This window comes from Hoplias malabaricus, chromosome 12 (assembly GCF_029633855.1).
Source record: "Hoplias malabaricus isolate fHopMal1 chromosome 12, fHopMal1.hap1, whole genome shotgun sequence".
Taxonomy (NCBI): Eukaryota; Metazoa; Chordata; class Actinopteri; order Characiformes; family Erythrinidae; genus Hoplias; species Hoplias malabaricus.
Window position 1 is genome coordinate 34,689,042 of NC_089811.1, and position 22,780 is coordinate 34,711,821.

At 42.0% G+C, this 22,780-nt stretch overlaps 1 protein-coding gene across 5 annotated transcripts in view; it reads right to left on the reverse strand.

Annotated features, from left to right (window-relative positions):
* cobll1b (cordon-bleu WH2 repeat protein-like 1b) overlaps window positions 1-22,780 on the reverse strand; it is a 39,795-nt gene that overhangs the window by 9,855 nt on the left and 7,160 nt on the right. Inside the window, exons 1-8 of one of the 5 annotated variants that reach the window (XM_066686932.1) lie at window positions 22,453-22,614; window positions 9,046-9,228; window positions 5,618-5,825; window positions 5,147-5,372; window positions 4,868-4,909; window positions 4,401-4,501; window positions 3,723-3,929; window positions 3,141-3,279 (exon numbers count right to left, since the gene is read on the reverse strand). In XM_066686932.1, coding sequence (XP_066543029.1) covers window positions 3,141-3,279; window positions 3,723-3,929; window positions 4,401-4,501; window positions 4,868-4,909; window positions 5,147-5,372; window positions 5,618-5,825; window positions 9,046-9,228; window positions 22,453-22,478 — 1,132 coding nt within the window. In that variant the 5' untranslated portion in view covers window positions 22,479-22,614. Of the gene's footprint in view, window positions 1-3,140; window positions 3,280-3,722; window positions 3,930-4,400; window positions 4,502-4,867; window positions 4,910-5,146; window positions 5,373-5,617; window positions 5,826-9,045; window positions 9,229-15,306; window positions 15,455-21,955; window positions 22,034-22,452; window positions 22,615-22,780 lie in introns of those variants that run through there. The other 4 variants (XM_066686934.1, XM_066686933.1, XM_066686931.1 and 1 more) reach the window with 4 other exon arrangements.

Here is a 22,780-nt window from a genome sequence, read left to right on the forward strand (position 1 = left end):
TTTGGAGTGTCATGTATATAGATACAGACATTCAGAATCTGGGTTTCTCTCTCCCTCTCTCGTCCTTTTTTACTTTCTCTCTTCTGTACTGTCATCTTTTCCTACTATTCCTTCCCTTTATATCTTAATCCCACTCTTTGTCTTTCTTTTTTTTCAGTTCCTCTCCCCCTCCTCCTTTTTTCATTGCCTTTCTCCACGCCTCCCTCTCCTCCTCTGTGAAGTCGATTATTGCTGTCAGCAGGGGAGCGAGGCAGGGCTGGAGACACAGGCAAGTTACAGACTCGTCCAAACTTTAGGAGCACTTTATTACCCAGACTTCAGATACATACTGCTCACAAGGCATTTCAAACTCTAAGCTACTTACAAAAGACAAACGCAGAGCACAAACACTAAATACAGCAGAATAAAGAAATATGTCACAGAGGAACATAAAAACCCACTGTGGCAGAAAACCATTTGCAGAAATACACTCAGAAGAAGGCAAACTGAATGAAGGATCCCTCTCATGTCTCAAGAGGCTGCTTTTGTGTGGTTATGAACAACAAGCAGAGTCTGTCTGTAGATTCAAATCCATGATTAGAGTGCACTTACTCCCTGAAAGCTAGGCTCCCTCCTCACTCCCTCACTTGCTTTTATGGAAAACGTGCTATCACATCTAAGCAAAACAATGCATAATTTTAAGAGTGCTTTCAGCGTTTGGTCCCTGGGCATTGCACAGACATTTTGAAAAGTAAAACATGTCACGGTAACAAAGAGAGCTCTTGTTAGGTTACCTCCTTGGATGAGGTACACTTATGCTCACTGAAGAAAATAAAAGCTGAGAGAGAGAGAGAGAGAGAGGACAGAACGATAATAGAGAGAAGCCTGAAAAAGTTGAATTAAAAAAACCTTAATAGCACAGAGACATTCATCAGTACATTATTGTTTATAAGAAATTTTACTGTGTAAGAAAATCAATGCAATTGTATGGTCTTAAATACATAGGAATAAAAGTAACTAGGCAAGAGATTTGTTAATTCAACCCTCCTATGATGACAGTATCTTTAGTCGACACGTATTAACCGACTATTCAACTGGAGTACAGTAGGATTATGGAAATATTCAAAACACACACAGTATGCAGAAGAAGGAAGAAAAGTGAAAAAGACAAACACTGAGATGAACAAGTTAAAGCAATCATGGTGAAAGAGGAAGGGGAGGCCATCACATGAAGAAGAGATGTACAATAAGAAGATATCAGAAGAGAAGAATGAGCATGAGACAGTGTAGAGAGCTGCAGACTCAGGCAGTCATACGCCCCCTTCTGGTCCCTCTGTAAAGAGCAAGAGAGGAAATGACGTGACAGTGAAATGAGAACCGTGCAGTAAGGTGATTCCACTCTTTATACCTCTCACCTACACTGCTTGCATAATCTAATAGTAAAGCATTATATGAAACGGAACACTCTGGAGTAGCTGTAAATGAGCATAATGCCAACAAGCATCTCCTAGGCTGGAGTGATGGCGCTCCATTTGAGCTGTACTCTGTCTCACAGAAGAGCACGATTTTGCACATTGTGCCGAGAGTTTGAGCACAAGTCGCTTCATTCTTTTCACAGTTCTGGTGGAAAATGGGATAAAAATGACTTGCTGTTATTCACATTTCATTTTAACAAAGGAAATATGTTCCACAATTGAATTTAGCTTTTTCCACTGACATCATCCAAGCCTGCCATGGCCAGTTAAGTGACCCGGCTCAAATGACCAGACTGGATTTCAATCAGAAACAAATGATATCACAGCATAAAAATCCCAGATCCTTATAGTGGCAGAATAATAGCGTCTGTATTTTTGAAGAAGCGTTTTGATACGTCTTTTCTGTGTGTGACTGCTACAGTAAAAAAGCACACGCTCTATCTGTACTCAGATGTCCATACACACAGACGGAGACGCAATCATTGGGTGCATGTTTTGCATACTCATTGTGAGTGCATTTGCACGACATCACACACACATTCAAATCTCATGCAAAAAGCTGTTCTCACACAGCCACGTCTCAGGCCTATAGCCTTAGAGTGATGTTATGTGAAGAGAAATAAGCCAGGCCTAATGCCAAAAAATATGATTTATTATATTATCTCTTCACAAGACACAAGCGACGAAGAATTTCTCTGTAGTTCTTCAATGAACCAGTTTATGCTCCAAAGAGTGGATCCTCCAAGAGGAGGGGGGGGGGCAACTTGTTTAAAACAGGATTAGTATAGAATCTTTGACACATCCAGGCCACTATGTGTCAGTATAATTGCTGTTTCATAACATGAAACACCACTGGAGAAAACGACTGATTGCTCCAGGACTGTAAAGCTAGCTCCGAGGGGGTCTGGGTTTGGGACGCCAGACTTCACTGTTGAGCCTTCTGGAACACTGACGAGGGGAGGTGCCTACCTGATGACCACTGTGAAGAGCTAGTGATGCAGTGGATGGTTTTGGTACTGCATACTGGGCTCAGTGAGCAACCTTAGTTAAGGTTAAAAGGTAGTTGGCTGCTGATCGGATCATAAACGGCCACAGCGACCTTAATGGGTAGGTGTAGGAACAGGATTTTTTGTGGCTGCAGGTAGGAAGAGGCTGGGGTGAGCCCTATGTGAAGCTCTAATGGATTGGCCCAAGATATTTTACATCTTATCTTTACCTGGAGGCAGAAAGCACCGCAGATGGTTTTTAAGAAGTGCATGAACTTAGAGGAGAAAGAAAACCAGAGGCAGAGTGAGTATTAAGAATTGCATTAAAGGGCAGTGATGCCCTACTAAGACCACTAGGGGGCAGGATGTATACAGATGTCACCTGTTAGCACTGTGCACCCATCCTCATCCCTGTGTTTAAAAGCTGACCGAAGTACAGCTGTTCAACGCTGTCAAAGTGAAACCCTCTAAATTCTCCACAGACAGCTTGCATACCACACAAACTGAAGAAAGGCATATGGCCAAAGATGAACTGGTGAACATTAACTAAATAAGATATTTTTTAAAGTCCAGCTGTGCGTCCTTGTCACATTGACAGTGTGTTTACTAGAGAAGGAGCCGAGAAATGGGGCAGATGTTGAACTATTGTGAGTGTGTATGTGTGGAAGTGTTTAAAGGTTGCCAGAGGCTGTGGACTGACCTGTCACTGCCCTGTCCTGCAGAGCTTCATCAGGGGATGTTGGGGGGCTGCTGGGGGAAGTGGGGGGAGGCGGGGCCTTCCTTTTGCTCCTTTTCAAGGAAGATCCAGTCGAGGAGCTGCGACTCAGTGCTCTGGTGACCTTCAAAAAGGAGAGTGGTCACTCACCCCATGTACAAACACCATGACCAAGTAATGTGTTTTTTTCTAAAGAAATAACATGATATGTCCCACACATGGGTTTCTAGTAACAACACTTTTGGAAGTGTAGAACTGTGTAAATACTCTCAGTTTACCCTTTATTTATTTAACTAACAGTCAAAACTCTGACCCTTTCAAAATGCAGTGGTCTCTGATGTTCTCCACAGTCCTGTTGATATTTCTAATATAAAAGTATGTCCGTTCGAAAGAAGACAAGGCTTTCCCAAACTTTTGAGAGGCAGTATATATAATGATTAAACTGAGATTTGTGGTAAATATCAAGAGAAGGCAGGAAGAAGACCACAACAGAAAATAACCCTTTTTAAAAACAAATCAAAAACCCTTTATCATACATGTAACCCAAATGCTCAGTTAAGCACATACCTGGTTGCCCTCTGGCTGAGTGTTTGGCTGAGCATTGCTGAGGTCAGAAGGCATCATTTGGGGGGGCAGGGGAGCACGCCTCTTCTTCGGCGTGTCTGAGGGCATGGTGTTGGAGTCGTAGGTGGGCGAATGCGTGCTCAGGGAGCTCATGCTGACAGGCCTCTGTTTTCTGTGGACTGGAGATGTTGGCGCACTCACTGTCGAAGCCTTCAAGAGTGGAAGAACAGCAAAACTTTCCTGACTTTCACAGCCTTTTTGTAGGAAAGGGCCAATCACAGCTTCCACACTCCTGACTGGCAGGTGCATTCTGGAGACTCAGCCAGTCCCAACTCAGCTAAACGCCTGATTTGTGTACAAGGACAAGCATGACCACTGACCAATGGAACAACTCAGTCCCTGCCCATGCAAAGTTTAAAGAGCACCTAAAGCAAACATTCGACTCCATCAGCCATGAACTCCCTGCATTGTCAAACAAATTAGCTTTGTAAATGACTTTCAACGTGCTGTTAGCCTTTCCTCCCTCTAGACTCCTGTTCCAATGGTCAGACTTGATTAAGATCATTTTAATTATTAACTACTCTACTGTTTTCAGATGACCTAAATGTTATGTATTTTAGTACAGCAGCTAAAGGAAATGGATATGCCTGTGTTTAAAAAAGAATTTAAAACAGCACCTACCTTATCCTGTTTCTTTTTACTTCCTCTTTTAAACAAGCCAAACAGCCCTTTGTTTTCTTTTTCTTTCTGGTGTTTGTCCTTGCCTGGTTGAATGATATCTGCTGATAAATTCACAAATTATAATTATAAATTATAAAAAAATAAAAAAAACTGAAAAAAGATTTTAAAATATACCTATATGTGAAAGCGTGTGGACAACTAAATAAAACATTATGAATGGTTGATTATACAGAATGGCCATTTATATGGATATTTAAATGGATATTCCCAATAAGTTTGATGTGTCACATGACCCTCTTCCCATTGAAAAAAGAAAAGTTGGATCCAAAATGGCCGACTTCAAAATGGCCGCCATGTTCACCACCCATTTTGCCACAAACAGGAAGTTAATATCACCAACCATTCCTATTTTATTAAGGTGTATCCATATAAATGGCCCACCCTGTAGAATGAGTGATGGATGTTACCTGAATGAGTTGGTGATGGAGGAAAGCTTGCTGGACATATAACTGTTTGGAGAAAAATGAAAAAGAAAAATTGAAAAAGAGCTGTCATTCATCTTACTAAACATCTAGGCCTCTTTAAATTTATGATACATTTCTCTACTTTCAATCAAGGTAAATTATATAAATGTTAATATATCAGCGTAATTTGTATGCAAATATGTGGATCCCTGTGGCACGTATATCTTATACACATGTATCACCCTGGCTGTATCTCTAATCATTTTCAGATTTTGGACATACCCCTGGAGTCTCTTGCATAAACTTCTCTGATCCCAAGCTCATTGAGGGAGTTGCTCAGGTCCAGCGGCTCCTCCGAGTGCACGTTCCGCAACAGCACAGTGCTCTGCGGCTCAAATTCACATTTCTCACAGATAGCAGGCAGTAGTTCTTGCAGAGGGAGTCGAGGGTTCACCCGCAGAATAGTCTTCTGGGTTTTCTTATAATTTATGACCATACGTACTGTAGCCTGGAGGAGACAGAGAGACCATCAGATTTCTAGGAAGACACACAGGGAGCAACAGTGCCCAAGAGCATTTTCATTAAATGAGATGCCCTTCACAAACATCAGATTCCTCAGTAAATGCAAAAGGTTAAACATAGTAGGTAAGAACTGAAATAATAAAGTCAAGTCTTGACATGTTTACAGTGAGATTGCTGTGTAAAAGTACAAATGCTACATTTTCAGGAGCAAATTAGAGACCAGAGCTTTACCTCTGGCATCTGTGGTCCCGTCTTCTTGTTCACGTCTTCCATGCCTTTGGGCTTGAGCAGAACCTTCTCAGCCTCTAGTGCGCCAATCAGAGCATTGGGCTTGAACTTAACGTGGTTCTTGTTGGTTGAGACCAGCTCAATGATGTGGCCTGATGGGTTCAGATGGTACTTTGCACACAGCATCACCAACAGGTCCATCATGGGCTTACTGCAAAACAAATATTGTAAGATCTATTAAGAACACTTGAAACTTGGATTCTACTTCTTTGACTATGATAAACCTGAAGTGAAAGGCTGGTCTATGTCTGTGCTTCTGTGTAAAGAGAGACAGAGAAAAGGATTGTCTAAGCAAGCTGTCCCAGTAAACAAGGAACGTCCCTGGACGTTCAAAATAAGTCTAAAAGTAGTCTGTCCGTCAAGGACATATTTTAAAGGTCAATGGACGTCCAAAATCCATCTTAATAAGTTAGTTAAGTGGTGACCAATCGATAACGTCAGTGGACGTCCAAAATACGTTTTATACAAGTAATTTATTTCGGGACCAATTGATAACGTCAATGGACGTCCAAAATACGTCTAATAGTCGTCTTTTCAATGTCTGTGTTTGGACGTCTTTTCAACTTTCATTTTCAACCTTAAGAGAACGTTGATTAGACGGCAGTCATTACGTTATTTCAACGTTGAATCAATGACTAAATGTTTACTCCTGAAGAGTAGGACTCTCTAAAAGGTATGAAGGGGAGTATATTAACTTGCAAGTGGAATATCACAAAGCTCCTTGGTTCTAGCCACACTGCTGTATTGCAGATGTTTGGACAAACATAACACTTTATTGATGCTGAAGGAAATAGCAGTATTACAGTAGCAAGACATAAATATAAAATTAAATCCAGTGAATCGTTTACTGGATGAAAACTGAATGCACCAGTAAATAAGATCCCTTTTTGGGTTTTTAATAAATATTAACATGCACTTTACAATTTACACTTCCTGTAAAGTTGCTATTTTGGAGGTATGTTCCAGCTGTGATTATATGGTGATCACATGACATTTTTTAAGTTCAATTGTTTTCAAAACTGAATACCTGTTGAAATGTAAGTAATTACAGTTTGTTTCTTTGTGTTGAGTGATTTTTGACAACAGTGGTCATATAAATGCCCTTGGGGCCCTTAATCATCCCATTCTCCCAAGAAGATTTCATATTCTTGCACTCATTAACATTTCATTTTTTTGGACTTCACTCTAAGTGTAAAAAAAAAAAAGCACCACTATTGCATACTTCAGAATGCCTCTGCTGCCATATAGCATATTGAGTGTGGAAAATCCTTTAGTGACAGGGAAAGAGCTACACAATGCTTTCCAACTGCTTCTGGAATGTCAGGATTGGAGAGAGGCCTTTGGAAGTACACTGGCTACAGTTTAATCCTGCTTAGTAAAAGGTTGGCACACACACTGAGCTCAAACAGCATATTCAGGAGCAGTGTGAGCAACTTATTACTTAATCCCTTAAATTAAATTTAGCTTCACATTCAGCACGTAGAGGTGTGGTGGCTCTAGATAATTTGTTTTTATAGCTGTTTAGAATTATAAGTCCTCTACATAGGCCAGTCTTTCCAGTGCCCAGGCTGTGCCCATGCCTCATAACAGATCTGGGAAGGGTGAAGACTGCACAATCATTCGTGCAGCTCCCTGCAGAGGAACATGAAAGACAGTTCTTAAAGTCTAATCAGGACAACTGGGGAAAAGAATACTGAATGTTAATGATTGTATACTGAAATCGCTCTACTGCACATCGGTTTTACAAGAGATTGAACTGAGCGAACTGAACCCGACATATAAAAATCCCTTTCCTTTTTCCATCTTTACTTCACTGCAGCCGTCTGCAGCACCACCCATGTGACTCAGTGAGGCAGCAGTTTCGACTGCTTTAAAACTGACGTAATGCTCGTGCAAACTTGATGATCTCACTCGAACCACGGCCTCCACACTCATGTCCTTAAAATCAACAGTTTAGCATAGGTCACGGCTCTTCGCTGGAGCGTTCCAAGCTGTGAGAAATCATGGCCGTGCTGATGTAGGGTCTCTTTAGACATGTCTGAACTTCAGGCTGTATGTGGTCATTGCGAACCCTGTAGGAGCTCTCCCAGTGAGACGAGCGCAACGAGCACTGAAACTAATTTATGGCAGTACAACAGTTACTCAGAACAATTATGCAAGCCCTAAATTGCACAATATTGAACATTTATCATGATCAGTTTCTTCAGAGCCAGTCTTGGGGAGGCTGCTATGCAGTTTGGAAATTACTGATTTGGAAATGACTGATTTTAAGCGTTTGGGTTTCATCACTCGATGTTTGGAACAGAGCAGTAGTAAACAGCAATATATTATTCTCTCTGTAAACATGCACATAACACTTCATCGTGGAAATATCTATGGACATATCTCTAATCTACAGCATGAAATATCATAAGTTTAAGTTTCGTAGAACACCTGAATGGGACCTGACTGATAATCTGCAACTTACACCTGTGTTGAAAGTGCAGCATTCTTTAGAAAAACAGCATTAGGAAACATGTGCTAAAGTTAATGAGAAATAGAGAGCCTGCCATGGACATAGAGCCTAACAGCACTTCAGCGTCTCCCTGCCACAAGGCACTACACTCTTAAAAATAACAGGTTAATAGCCTTAAGATACCATCTGACTTGTTGCCTGTGCATTCTGCCTGCCATGTAGCATTATTAGTACATCTCCATGTCTCAGCAGCCCTAAGGCACTGCTCAAACACCTCGCTATTCTTATGGGGCCAGACGTCATGTCATAACGAGAAAACATGCCTTGGGACTTGTTAAACTTTTGGTGCTGTGCTGCGATAAAATCTACTTTAAAAAGTCTTTATACAAACTTGTCAAATCGGCCATCTTGGCAATGACCTCAGGCAGTTGTTTCCAGTAATACAAGACCAGCCTCCTGTCTCAGTGACTAACGAGAGATGTATAAACATGAAACTGAAGCCTAGTTTTAATTTCCAAGTATCTACTTAAAATCACAAGTAAATGTCTGCAAAGTTATAGCATCAAAGTGGGTGCCACATCAGGGAGGGGCTTTTTAACAGTAAGGAAATTTCCTTTTATTAATTCTCCATTAATAGAACAGTAACTAGTCTTCACTTCCACTGTAATTTCTCTGAAAGACATGCTCTAAATACACCCTTCTTTATATTTAGTCCAAACACATCTAACGCCTGATAAATGCAAGCAGATCGTCTTATCAACTGAACTGCTGTCATGAATGTACTGCTAATAAAACAGAACATGACTAGTTTTCATTGGTTTAGAAATGTTATGCTCAATTTGTTCCCACCTTCATCCGAGTTTCCAACCTTTAAGCCCACACACAGATTCTCATGTCTGTTAGGCTGCCACCTCACCTGCCATGCACGACCGTGGTTTTCTCTACTCCCTCAGGCAGCACTACTGTCAGCAGCAGCTCCTGCTCCAACAGATTCTCCTTCTGCTCCATAGCAGCGTGAGGGAACGGAGGAACACTCTGTGAGACACACGTACCATGCAGCACTGGTGGAGGAGGGGGAGCCTTGCTTTTAGATGATCTCCTGCAAAAGAGAGCAAGACAGATAACACTTTAGGAAGCGGCAGAAACTAGTATTAGGCCTAATTCTTGCAAAACATACAAGCAGTAGGTGTTTTTGCAAGCAACAATGATCTGTTCCGTTAAATGATGTGGTTCAGTGAGGGGCTGAGCTTTGTTAATCTCCATTTCCAGCAAATGATAGTGATCAAATGGTCAGCCGAATTTTTACGTTGACCTGTCATTTGGAGGTGTGCCTCGTAAAAACCTGCTCTTGTGAAAGCTCTTTGACCAGTAAAAGTCTATCTGAATTAAGACAAGGACTAGTCATTGTAACCTTAGCTAAATCAAAAACGTTGAACTATCCGTGTACGTTAACTCAGTGCTCCGTTGTGATAAATGCTCCCTTGTCTGTATCTTGGTAAGTTCAAGTACAAAACTGCCACACCGCTGCAAGTGTAAGCCTACACTTACAAACAGACAGACAGGATTTTTAACCCACTATTCAAGCTGGGAATGTGGCCAGCTGCACTCCCACCCATGGACAGCACATGGCACAGTTCAGACGTGATTCAAGCCATAAAGTGCAGTGGTTTCTGCTGTGCAGTGTTTGTTAATTATAGAATATGATCAAGCCAGTTTGGGCCGGGATGTTCTCTTCATATAATAGGTACAGAATGCAGAAATGAAAAGGCCGTCTCGCAATCTGGAAAATGATCCTGAAGTTCAACAAACCGTAATACAATACAGCGATGTGCAGACAATACTTTGAACTCTTAGAACGTTCTTTGCACACAAACGTACTACTTACTAAACACGGTCTTGTAAATCTCTGGATCTTTATGATAATTAAAACCAAACTGTTTCCGTTATCATGGAAAACACTCTAATCAGACTAAACTGCATGAAATGAGCTGAAAGAGATCCTTTAGTTCGAGCAAGAGCAAGCTTGGATCCACTTTACAAAGAAGTCACAAGACACTCAAATGAAGTGATTTATTCAGTGAGACTAAGGAGGCAGAGAGGGAGGGAATCCTAGATGAAAGAACAGAGGACAAGACCCATGCTGAACTCTTTAAGCTCGGCTGAAGAAGAGAAAGGGCCATCATCCCTGCATTCTGCTGGACATCATTTGGCATGATTTATTAAGTGGGAACTAATTAGGACCTCCCTCTATTGCATCACAAACATGGTATGTGTTGCTGTAATATTTAGGCGAGGGGTTATTCATTTTTCAGACTGTATTAGCCTGTATGTCCAAATGTCTGAATAATGCAAAAACAACAACCCTGCCAAAAAATGAAGTGTGTGTTTGCAGGAAATCCCACGAAACCATCTGCTGGTGTACTAATACCCCTAGTGCACACTTCACTGTGCATTTGTACTAATTACTTCATTTTCATTTGACTTAGGGGGCTCCCTGAAGAGCCTTACACACATTATCCACCACTGATGTATATCCTTCTTCATTGGGACCCCTGAAACATGTATTTGTTTGGACTGAGTGCTATCTTGGACTACAGCTGTAAAAGGAAAATGCCAAAGTAAACGTCCATTTATTTTTATAAGGGTAACTCAGAAGACCAGTAAGGCACACTTTGACCTTTACAGAGCAAAGATCTGAAACTGCAGTTTTCCCATTAGTTCATCTAAGAACTGCACATCTGCTCCCTTTCCACACATATTTAAGTAGCCCAGTATACAAACACACATTAGTTAGGCATGGTGAGTGACTTCAGCTGCTATTATCAGAGTTTGAGTAAACGCTACGCCTTGAGTTTTTTCGGAAAAGATGCCTCAGATATCTCTATTCGTTCGTGCGAAGGGCACTGAGCACGGCTCCTAATGATGACTGTCAATAATGCACTAGAGTTCTGAGTGTACAGACAACAAACCTCAAATACCATGTGACGCAACCACCTTGAAGTCAAGCAGACATCAATTATAGAGGCATCCCAGATTTACTGTACTGACAATGACGTTGACACAATGTGTGTGTGTGTGTGTGTGTCTATATATATAAAAAAATTATTTTTATATTTGAACGCAGGGTTCACATGAATCTAAGCAATAATTTCATGTGAATGAAAAACCAAAGCTAAAAGTAAACTAAGCAACAAGTTAAATTTTCAATGTAGCTTTCTGTTTCTTTTGTTACTTTGCTGTTTGGTTATTTATCTGTAGTTCTCCCACAAGCGCTGTATCTTTAAATCTGTAGTAATGCGTAGACAAGGTGGCAGGTTAGTGTCGCAGTCACACAGCTCCAGGGGCCTGGAGGTTGTGGGTTCAATTCCTGCTCCCGGTGACTGTCTGTGAGGAGTGTGGTGTGTTCTCCCTGTGTCCGCATGGGTTTCCTACGGGTGACTGTCTGTGAGGTGTGTGGTGTGTTCTCCCTGTGTCTGCGTGGGTTTCCTCCGGGTGACTGTCTGTGAGGAGTGTGGTGTGTTCTCCCTGTGTCTGTGTGGGTTTCCTCCGGGTGCTCCGGTTTCCTCCCACAGTCCAAAAACACACGTTGGTAGGTGGATTGGCGACTAAAAAGTGTCCATACGTGTGAGTGTGTGAGTGAATGTGTGAGTGTGTGTGTGTTGCCCTGTGAAGGACTGGCGCCCCCTCCAGGGTGTATTCCTGCCTTGCGCCCAATGATTCCAGGTAGGCTCTGGACCCACCGCGACCCTGAACTGGATAAGCGCTTACAGATAATGAATGAATAATGCGTAGACATTACCCATTGGTAAAATTACTGACATCACTAGTATTGCTAGAAATAAACAAATTTACCCTGGTCTTAGCTGGAAAAACTTTTATCAAGAAAGGCATCAAGAAACTTGCCCGTTCTTCAAAGAGAAGACTACAGTCACAGAATCATAGAAATATCAGGTGATCTACTGGGCTTCAGGCTGGAACTGTGGATTGGTCAACACACCAAATGAGGCAAATGTGTTCATGCTCAGATTTTGAAACCTACCTGAGTTCATGTAGTATGTTTTTAAACTATGAAAACAGTCTATCTACAATATTCTACAAAGGACCGACAGTTCTCCATAGAATAAAAATACACAATGTAAGAACAAACCCACAAGAATGCCCCCAATAGTCCTTTCCCTTATCTGCTCAGGTATGAATGCCACCGCATTCCAAGTTGCTTTTCAGAGGCTAGAAAGAAAGCTAAAGAGACGTCAAGTCAGTTTCTGCCAATCTGAGCAGACGTTTCACACAGATGGCCTTTTAGAAGTTGCTATGGTGCGTTCTTTCCTGTCATTGGTTGAAATACATAAATCTGTGAATGGCTAAAATGTAAATAAATGCCAACACATACTCAAAGTTATCATTAATTAACTTAGAGAAGCAGATACTTGTTTCTATACGAAAGGAACAGAAGCTGTGGAGAGCGGACGGTGGATGGTTCACTCCTGAAAAAAACATCTCAGAATAACTGTACTGTTTAGCAGCGAGCAGTTTTTTGGTCAAGGGCTGTGTTTACCCCTCTGGCACTAATATTCAGACAAGCGTGTAAACACAGCGCACACGTGACAGAGTGCCTCAAACAAAGCCCTGTGTGCACATAGTGGCACTGTGCTTTTCATCGGCCGACATGTTTCAGCCTGACCTGAGAGAGGCTTCCTCCCCCAAACCAGCTGAAACACAGCTCTGATCACTGCATGTTCATTCATAAATGACACACCTCATTTCAGAGCAAAAAAAATAACAAACCTAAACAGAAACCCGCATTACAGCTTACAAACACAACATGCAACTTGACAAATAACTTGGAAATAACCGTCACATTTATTTTTCCAATGAGCCAGCTCACATATCTCATGGGCTCTTATGTTCTTATCTAAGATAAGGAAAAATGCAGTTATCGTGAGAGCAGTTAATGGGCTGTACTGAGAGTAACTCAAGGACCGATGCAATCTGAGCTCTGATATTACCCCCAGTAGTGTCTGAGACGTTAATGGCATTAACAAACTGTGCCAGCAAGATCTCAGCATGCCACTCTGGCCATAGGAACACATGGGAACAGATGCTGTGGGCACACCGCCTGCTTTGTTTGGGGGAACACCTGGTGCTGTGAGAACTATGCGGCACAGCTGCAAATGGTTTGCGTGCCCTTAAACAAAGAGGCCAGAATACCAGAAAGCTGTGGAAGCTGCCGTAAAAAGGGGCATCATATTAAAGAGCATATAGATTTCCTACGCACAAAGTCACTGCAAAGGTTTAGACCCAGGTCAGTTCTATTCCTGCAGTAAATGAACACTGTGGGGAAATAAAAGAGGACACAGGTATCCCTTCCCATTTTTCACATCGCTAGAATACCAGCAGGAGCACGGGGGGTCTCCACAGATCTACTTTAAATATGTCGCCAAATCAAAGAACAGGACAACAAAGGTGTTATTCATATGAGAGGAAAAGGACGATGAATGCTCTGCTGGAGTCAGGAAGCCACTGTGAACTGGATTTGCAGTTAAAGTTTAATATGGAATTAAAAGGTATACATTCAAAGGAAAATCCACTCGTGTGTGGAATCAAAAAGCAAAGGGTAACTAGTGCGAACTGTAAACTCTACTATTTGTTGAAGAGGACAAGGTCTAAAGCAGGTCATTGATTTTTCCCTTTCTGTTCTTGATGGTGACATCAATCAGATTCAGTTCAATCTGTTTAAGAAAGTTTACGAGATCCAGATTTCACTGAGTGACGCTGCCAATGAGAGTTATGAACATGAAGTGACTGTACATTCGCGCACTACATCTATAAAACCAAATCCGAATGCGTGTTCTCCTGTTGCTGTGGTAGGCTCTGCTGCTCACCCATGAGAGGCTGCAATGACACATGAATATCATGTTTCCACTCGTCCTTACAAGAAAAAAAGCCCCAAAACCTTACCTTTGCAGGTTAAATGACTTCCTCTACTCAATAACTGAGGCATACACTTCAGCTGAATCAGATTTGGAGTCTAGCTAAGCACAACACGCCCATTTCCAACAGCATTATTAAAAGTGTGTGGGGGCACGAGGGAGGCAGAGGAGTGACTACAGGAGCCCGATTGATGTTTTTCCTACTTACTCAGCAAAGTCGACTTGTGCTCTTAAATCATACATAAATACACACAACTGGCAATACATGCAAGTGAAATTGAGCAGGGAAAAAATGCTATCTGAGGTCAGATGCATTAGCAAATATCGTGGGGAGGCAGAAAGAATTGAGCCACAAGGGTCGCGCAGATTCCATGCATTCCACTTCTCATTATTACAGCTGGTATGTGCTGCAGCTTTCACGGGAAATACGATTATGGAGGGGCTTCGTGGAATTCCATTATCACAAGGTAATGACAATCGCTCAAACGAGATATAAACAGCAGTCTGTGGCCGGTTCTTTAAAGAGTGACCTGAGGTAAATGAGGGGTGCCGATTTGCAGCTTTAGCTGAGGTTACGACTTGAGAACCATGTCTGGGCTAAAAGGCTATAAAACGGCTGCTTTGTGCAGGGCTCCTGTAAAGCAGCCAGCCCATCACGCTGGTGGGGAAAGGTAGGTTTATGTTTTGAGCTCTGAACAATGTGCCAAAACCATCCTGCTCCCTACCGGAATACACCCACGGTATTTTAGGAACAGCTCAACAATGCAACAATGCACTCTGTGGAATGAACCTATTCCCTTCCATTTACAGGAAAATACAACTAAACCTTGACAAGCCTTGCTTCTGAAATGAATGGCATGGATTTTGACCCAAAAAACACAAAATATTAGACACATCCTTTTGAAACTGCTAATAAACCTGTAAAACATTCAAGTGGTAAACGTTTAAAACAATCTGTTGGTCCCAGGTTGCATTTTACAGTACAGTCACCTGCTAAAAAAGTTTTAAATCACAATTCTGGTATAAAAATGATTCCTTGTTCAGGTGTAGTACAGACAGCCAGTGGATAGACATCCTTTAGGCCAAACATATTCTGCATGCAAAGAATAATATGACAGTTTACACACAGACATCTGTTCCTCCACTCACTCAACAGTTTAACATTTAACTGCCTCTCATTTACCTGCCAAACAAGTAGAACACATCTTTTGATCTGATTCAATGTTTTTTTCTCTTGTTTTTCTTACCTCTTGAACTGCTGGCTTAAATCCTCACTCTCAGAGCTGCCATGGCCCTTAGATCCAAAGAGAGGTTTCACACAGAGACAGTTTTACAATGCCCGCACACAACAAGACTACCTTAATGCCACGCCCTAGCCTGTGACATCACAACACCTGGCTTCACATGCCTCCCTCTCCCTTCAGCCAACTGTCACAGAAGAGCTCTGTGTGTTATGTGTGTGTGTTTATGTGTGTGAGTGTGTTAGAGCAGTCCTGCTGATACAGCTTCAGCCAATTGTACGCAGACCGGTAATCAGCTTTAAACTGCTGTGGAAGGTTCAGAGCATGTGGGCCGGCTGAGAAGAGAGAGAGAGAGAGAGAGAGAGAGAGAGAGGGAGAATGCGGTGTGGCCCCCGCAGCTCTTTCACACTTATCTTTGAAGCCACAAGGTCGGCTGATGAAACTACGAGGGGTTTAAGCTAATTCAATCAGGTTTTATCAGTAATATCTCTGTTTGTTTTGCTCCTGAGTGCTTGCGTATGAGTCATGTCCAAAGCTGACAGATTGATCTAAAGCTGAAACTGTGGCAGTCGTGCTCTGTAAAGATGTGCTTTTTACCTGAACTGCAGTGGCATGATAAATCTAAAGCATTAGCTCACATTCCTGTACAGGCATGTTAGACCCCAGGGGTGCAATTAAGATCATGTGAAAAAGAGCAGACTTAACATCACCTTCTCTTTGTTATGCAGAGTTCTGCTGATAGACGTGTGATATCAGTGGCTTTGTCGCCGAAACACACATTTATCTATATGCAGCCGACAGTGATTAAGTTACTCCACTCAGTGCTGATTGTTTAAAGGGACTGACTGTGAATTGCTGCATTATCACAAAGACAAGCTTACAAATGTATTGTTCTCTGAGATCAAACCTGGTCTTTGATTAAAATGCATTTAAGAAATGACTGCTTTTAAACTGAGTATTTTTTGTAAACTACAGTGGAGCATATGGAGAAAATACTGAACACTTGTAGTTAATCCAAAGCGAAACAGAAGCTTAAAACACTGAAGGTAAAAGCATGCCCAGGCATTGGCCGTATTACATTCTCTACTGTGAAACTTGCTTTCACTTCAGTGCTCATTAGCCAAGTGATCTATATAAATAAGCAATTTATTTCCTTTTCTGAGTAACACCTACACATCCTTTCAGACCCAGAGACCTTTTGCCTTCTCACAGTTGAAACAAGGACAGAAACAGATTATTTCAAATTTGAAGCAAGTGGAGCTTGAATTTCTCCCGTCTCTCACAGATAATACCTTTGAGTTTTTTTAATCTCTTGTGATGAGAATCCAATCTGCTCTACAAGTTTCTTTTGCTTTGTTATATTTAATCTCCTCAGACAATTCCTCTTGTATCTAAAAAAATTAAAGTGATGTCATTCCTCACAGCTCCTAAGAAAGGTGTCCTGAGAATGAATAGCCATTCATTCATTCATTATCTGTAACCCTTATCCAGTTCAGGGTCGCGGTGGGTCCAGAGCCTACCTGGAATCATTGGGCGCAAGGTGGGAATACACCCTGGAGGGGGCGCCAGTCCTTCACAGGGCAACACACACATTCACTCACACCTACAGACACTTTTGAGTTGCCAATCCACACCAACATGTGTTTTTGGACTGTGGGAGGAAACTGGAGCACCTGGAGCAAACCCACGCAGACACAGAGAGAACACACCACACTCCTCACAGACAGTCACCCGGAGGAACCCACGCAGACAGAGGGAGAACACACCACACTCCTCACAGACAGTCACCTGGAGGAAACCCACGCAGACAGAGGGAGAACACACCATACTCCTCACAGACAGTCACCCGGAGGAAACCCACGCAGACACAGGGAGAACACACCACACTCCTCACAGACAGTCACCCGGAGCGGGAATCTAACCCACAACCTCCAGGCCCCTGGAGCTGTGTGACTGCGACACTACCTGCTGCACCACCATGCCGCCCTGAAAAACAATAACTTGTACTTAATACCATTTTTACTGGAAATTAATTGGGTTTAAAGGGAAGTCTCTTCATTTTGAACATAACTGAATGTGACACAGTTCTGTCTTTCATTTAACTTATGTAAGATAATAATCATGTTGATGTCATTTGTTTTATTAGCGTCCAAATGATGTATACGTTGAAATGAAGCACCTTCAGTGCATTGCTCTTTTCAGTCACACCTATCCTTCATGCCCTAGACACAATGAATTAAACTGCCTCTTTTCTCTCGTTAAAGTATCCATAAAGTCACAGTTTAAACCACAAAAACATCTGTGTCAAATAATACATTGTTAAACAATTTTAGGTGTTATTGCAGCACACATGAAACTACAAGAAATGGCTGCTTCCCAAACCACTACCCTACCACTTGCTATGCAAAAAAGAATGAGCATACGGTTATGCAAATTATACAAGATCACTAGGCTTCTGGTTTCTAAACCTAACCCTCTGTATGTGAACAGAGCAGATAAAATAAAACAGAGCAAACAATAAAAAAACCCAAGCTGTAAATGTAATGTAAATGATAATAAAATGTCATTCTGAAGGTAGCATTTCTCATTTAAATTTCACCACTTTTTGCTGCAGCTTCATTTATGTTCCTTGTTTGAATTTCCCATCCCACCTTAAACAGTGCAGCATGAAATAATTGGTATATAAAGCCACCTTCAGCGTCACGATAGGTGCACTGTTCTTCAACCACAAAAGGTCTGATCTTATGTCACAGTTTCATATATAATCTCATCTTTAATACGCTCCGGCTTCTTTTCAGAATATTCTCTTCCTCCTTTAATAGAACAGCACTTATGTTCTAGTTCCCTTCACCATTTTTGACTCCAACTAACATTCATTCATTCATTATCTGTAACCCTTATCCAGTTCAGGGTCGCGGTGGGTCCAGAGCCTACCTGGAATCATTGGGCGCAAGATGGGAATACACCCTGGAGGGGGCGCCAGTCCTTCACAGGGACACAGTCACACATTCACTCACACACACCTACCTACGGACACTTTTGAGTTGCCAATTCACCTACCAATGTGTGTTTTTGGACTGTGGGAGGAAACTGGAGCACCCGGAGGAAACCCACGTGGACCCAGGGAGAACACACCACACTCCTCACAGACAGTCACCCGGAGGAAACCCACGTGGACCCAGGGAGAACACACCACACTCCTCACAGACAGTCACCCGGAGGAAACCCACGTGGACCCAGGGAGAACACACCACACTCCTCACAAACAGTCACCCGGAGTTTTTTTTATGTCACAGCAGTGCTTTTCTTCAACATGTAAAAACATACCTTGTCCAGGTGGGGTTTTTTTCTACATTCTGTTCAGGTCCAGGCCTAAATCCTAGCTCCTGCTTGTCCAGGCTTAGCTGAGATTTGGGTGGGGGTTAAGAGAGCTACATCTGCGATCTACTCAGGGTGATAGGATGACTCCTAGACAGATCAGGGAAGGTTGGCCAAGCAGTCTGTACTTCATTAGGCTTACAGACGAATGGACTGCTGACACTGGGCATTAAAGCGATCAGGCGCAGAGGAAATCTCAGAGAGTACAGGCTATGTCCAATTTGCACTTAACTGCTGAAACCATTCATTATTCTTATGCTGTACTATTCTTTCTTGTTATGGTGATACAGACTGTGAGTAGCCTTGGCCTAATAGTGAGAGAAGCAGGCCGTGACTGACAGGAAAGCTGGATGCACTAGTGTGTGTTTTATGTGTGTATGAATGGGTAAAACGTGGAAGACAAATTTCGTTGCATGTTGTACATTGAAAAAATATATCTATGTACCTTTTTGCCAAAATGATTTAATACCTGGGTAAAGTGTTAATAATAGTTGTTGTTCATTTTGAATGTAAGGATTTAGAAGGTTGTTGTCAGTGAACAAAGCCATTCTTCTAAAATTTGAATTTTATTGAGGAAATATCAGAACAGGAGGAGTGCTTCTGTCCACTGAAATAATCAAATAAGAGGAAAAGGGAGAGGTCTCTAAAAATTCCACTATTGGACTTTAAAAGGAGATTACGTCCTGAGACAGTCACGCAGTGCCCGCGTGTTCAAACACGACCCATAATCCCAGTGGAGTGTACAAACACACACAGAGAAAAATAATAACTCGCCCCTTATTTAACGAACTTTACTTAGAGGACTATGGATTTCTGAATCATTGTTTGCACTGTGGAAAGATTTATTCAGCACGCTGCATTCAGTTGGACAGGCATAAAGGCAGGAAGAGGTGACCTTGAGATCACAGCCATGACTCTCTCACACACAGCAGTGTGCCGGCAGCAGAAAAAGCAGAGCTACACGGTGTACGTTTTTTTTTCTTAGTTTCCATTCCCCCTTCTGCCCTGCTGATCTTGCCAGGTTTCCTTTGCCCTTATAAAAACAGGGGAATGCTAAAAACGCACTCTGCTGACAGGATCTCTCCACAGAGCTGCTCGGAAGGTGTGACAGCCATGAATGAAAGCATTATACTAAACAGGGTTTGCAAAACAAGGATGTGTGTTAAATCAACAGTGGGACCACAAATGCCATTCTCCCTGCCTTTAAATGTATGGCCGCATATGGTACATGCTGTTTGATGAAGGGGGGGGGGAGCACATCATATGATAAGGCAAGCTTCACTGCATTGAGGTTAAAGTGGGCGGAGCTTGGTGTTTATGGAAGGGTTGTTATAGGAGGAGGAAGCCTGATGGGCGGCAGCAAAGCAAGCAGGGGGTGGGAGGTGAAGAGAGGGGTATTCCCCGTGGAAAGACAAAGCCCAGAGCCAGCGCCACAGCTGGTAATATGGTAAGAGAGGTCACTAACAGTAGACACAGCATGCTTAGGGAAGGTCTGGGAAGGCCATTACTCCAAAAGCATTATGGGAGCAAGTGAGAGAGAGAAAGAGTGTGTGAGAGAGACAGAGAGAGAGAGAAGCAGGGGAGTAATTCCGTATGTGAACTCCCCATTTCCTCTGTGCATCCCCCATTATTCAAAACAAAACAATGTGTTTTTTTTCCCACACTGCACCCCTCTGCTGATCACAAACCTAGCTGCCAGCGCTTTCAAACTCTCTTACTGAGGTAAGATAGCCATCTCAGAGAGATTACAAAACACACACACTTATCTTCTCTCCTGTAACTGCTCTGTGATACAAATCAGTCCATTCCAGTCACAAAACAACAGCAAAAATGTGGAAAAATCATTAGCCCTAATGGGGGGCCAGAGCTGAAAGGTCATTAAGTTTTAGAGAGCTACAGTACATTTACATTAAACCCCAGCGCAGTAAATGTTGTTCAGTGCAGTTCTGTGGTTAAAGTGAGGGAACAAAATCACCATGGGTGATCCCCCACCCCCCACCCCGTAACCCCAAAATGGCCGCATCCTGCACAGGTCATCAACGAGGTCAGTGTAGTCCCTGAAGGACGCCCACCCTGCCATTCACCCGCAGCTTTTTCTGGGCCCAAAACATCCTGGACACGAGATTCCCAGCACATACACACATGAGGATACAACTGACCAAGGCCATCTGAAATCTTCTCTCTCGCTTTCTGTCACACACACACACTATCATTCTGCATGCTGGTCATAACATCTGCCAAGCATTTAGATAAGGAGGCAATGAAGAGCTGGTTCCAATCACAAGTTTACAATAATATCATGTACTATTTACAAGATAAGATTGCTGGAACTAGGAGTTCTGAGCACAGTTCCAGACAAAACCAAAATCTTTGTATAACTGAGTATAATTGAGTTTGCAGTGGCGTGCAATCATATGTGAATACGAAGTGCTAACATTTACATAGAAACTAATGCAGAAAAGAGCATTTCCCCTGCAGTAATAATTACATCCACTACACAGCATCCTTTCTTTAGAGACAAAGGTGCATTGTCTGTTCAGAAATACTTGCCAAAGACACACCATCTAGTAGGAGATCACATGCCTAGTCGCTTCCAAAAAAGTCACTGAGCAGCCAACAATTTTTTGCTTCAGTACGAAGTGTCTGTTCCTATTGCCCTTTATTGTAAAATGTCAGCTCCATGAAATGTGCATCACAACGTAGTGAAAAGTCTGAAAACTGCAGAATATATATATATTTTTTTCTGTTGTGGCCTCTTCTTGCATCATACTAAATGACACAATCATTTAAATTAATTATTGTTTGAAGGATTATGGATAAAAGATTAAACCCTTATATAAGCAACTCTCATTCATCCCACAAGCCTAATGTTAGTGCCATCTAGTGTTATATTTACATATATACATTTTATCTTAAGATATTAAATAATTAAACATCAAAAAGAGCATAGGATAAATGCTAAGCACAGACCATACATAGAATAATTTAATTAAAGGTATAATAACCTGCTTTAACAGTCTTTGAAATGTCATTTTTACAAGCACCAATGGTTAAATAATTTAAGAAATGCCTGGATAATAAAACTCAGATATGAGTTCTCAGTAGAACCACCCATTGCACACGCATAGGAACATTTCCAGGTTTTTCACAGCCACAGATGAGTGTTTTAATCAAACGCTGCACAACTAACATCCAACATTTTCTCATTGTGTGTTTTGGAGTAGTTTAAACAATGTCTCTTGAGCCAATCAGAGATATGCAGTGCTGCCAAACCTACCTCACCCAGTAATGTCATTACTGAAGGGTTTTGAACAGCAGGTGAATCGTATCTGTGATGCACCAATGGAACATGGTGCGACACTCAAATACTTCCCCCCACTGCACCTTTAAACTCTTTATACAGTTCGTCTAAATGGAGGCGGAGTCATTTGAGACAGTGAATTCAGTACTAAATATAGGAGGAGATAAAACATGTGACCTGTTTCAGTATCATTGTCTAACGTACTAAATCACCCCAAACATATTGTGTTGGTGCATCATTTCATGTGGTAGAATGGGTGCGTGTAACTGAAAGGAGAAAGAAAGTACTACAAGAGAATGTGTTTGTGTTTCTACTGGAGCGAAACTGCTAAAGTGTAAGAGACAAGGGGAAGGTATGTGTGAGCTTTGCTCTTGGCCAACTGGACCAAAAAAAAAGTACTATAAATCACTCGTCTCTCTTGAAAAAATATTTTTTGGGTGCTGCAAACAACACATCACACACAAAGAACTCACACTTCTGTTGATTTCAGCCATGGCATCTTCAGAAAATGAGCTGCAGCCCTTCCCAGAAGCCAAGCAATTCCAGCCCAATGACGTCCTGCTGTGCTCACTATCCAGTTGTCAAATACAAATACACTTTCAAACACAGTATATTCTGTTAACAATAGAAATACATTGACCTCATAAACTAGATGAGAATGTGCCTTGGTGAGTGCCTGTTTAAAAAGGATCAGATATAGGTCAAAGGTCAAGTATTAGTACCAGGTCAATACTAGCAGAAATAGCTGGGTCAGATATTGAAGGGAAACAAAAATATATCGGGTCCAATAATTGTAGTGGG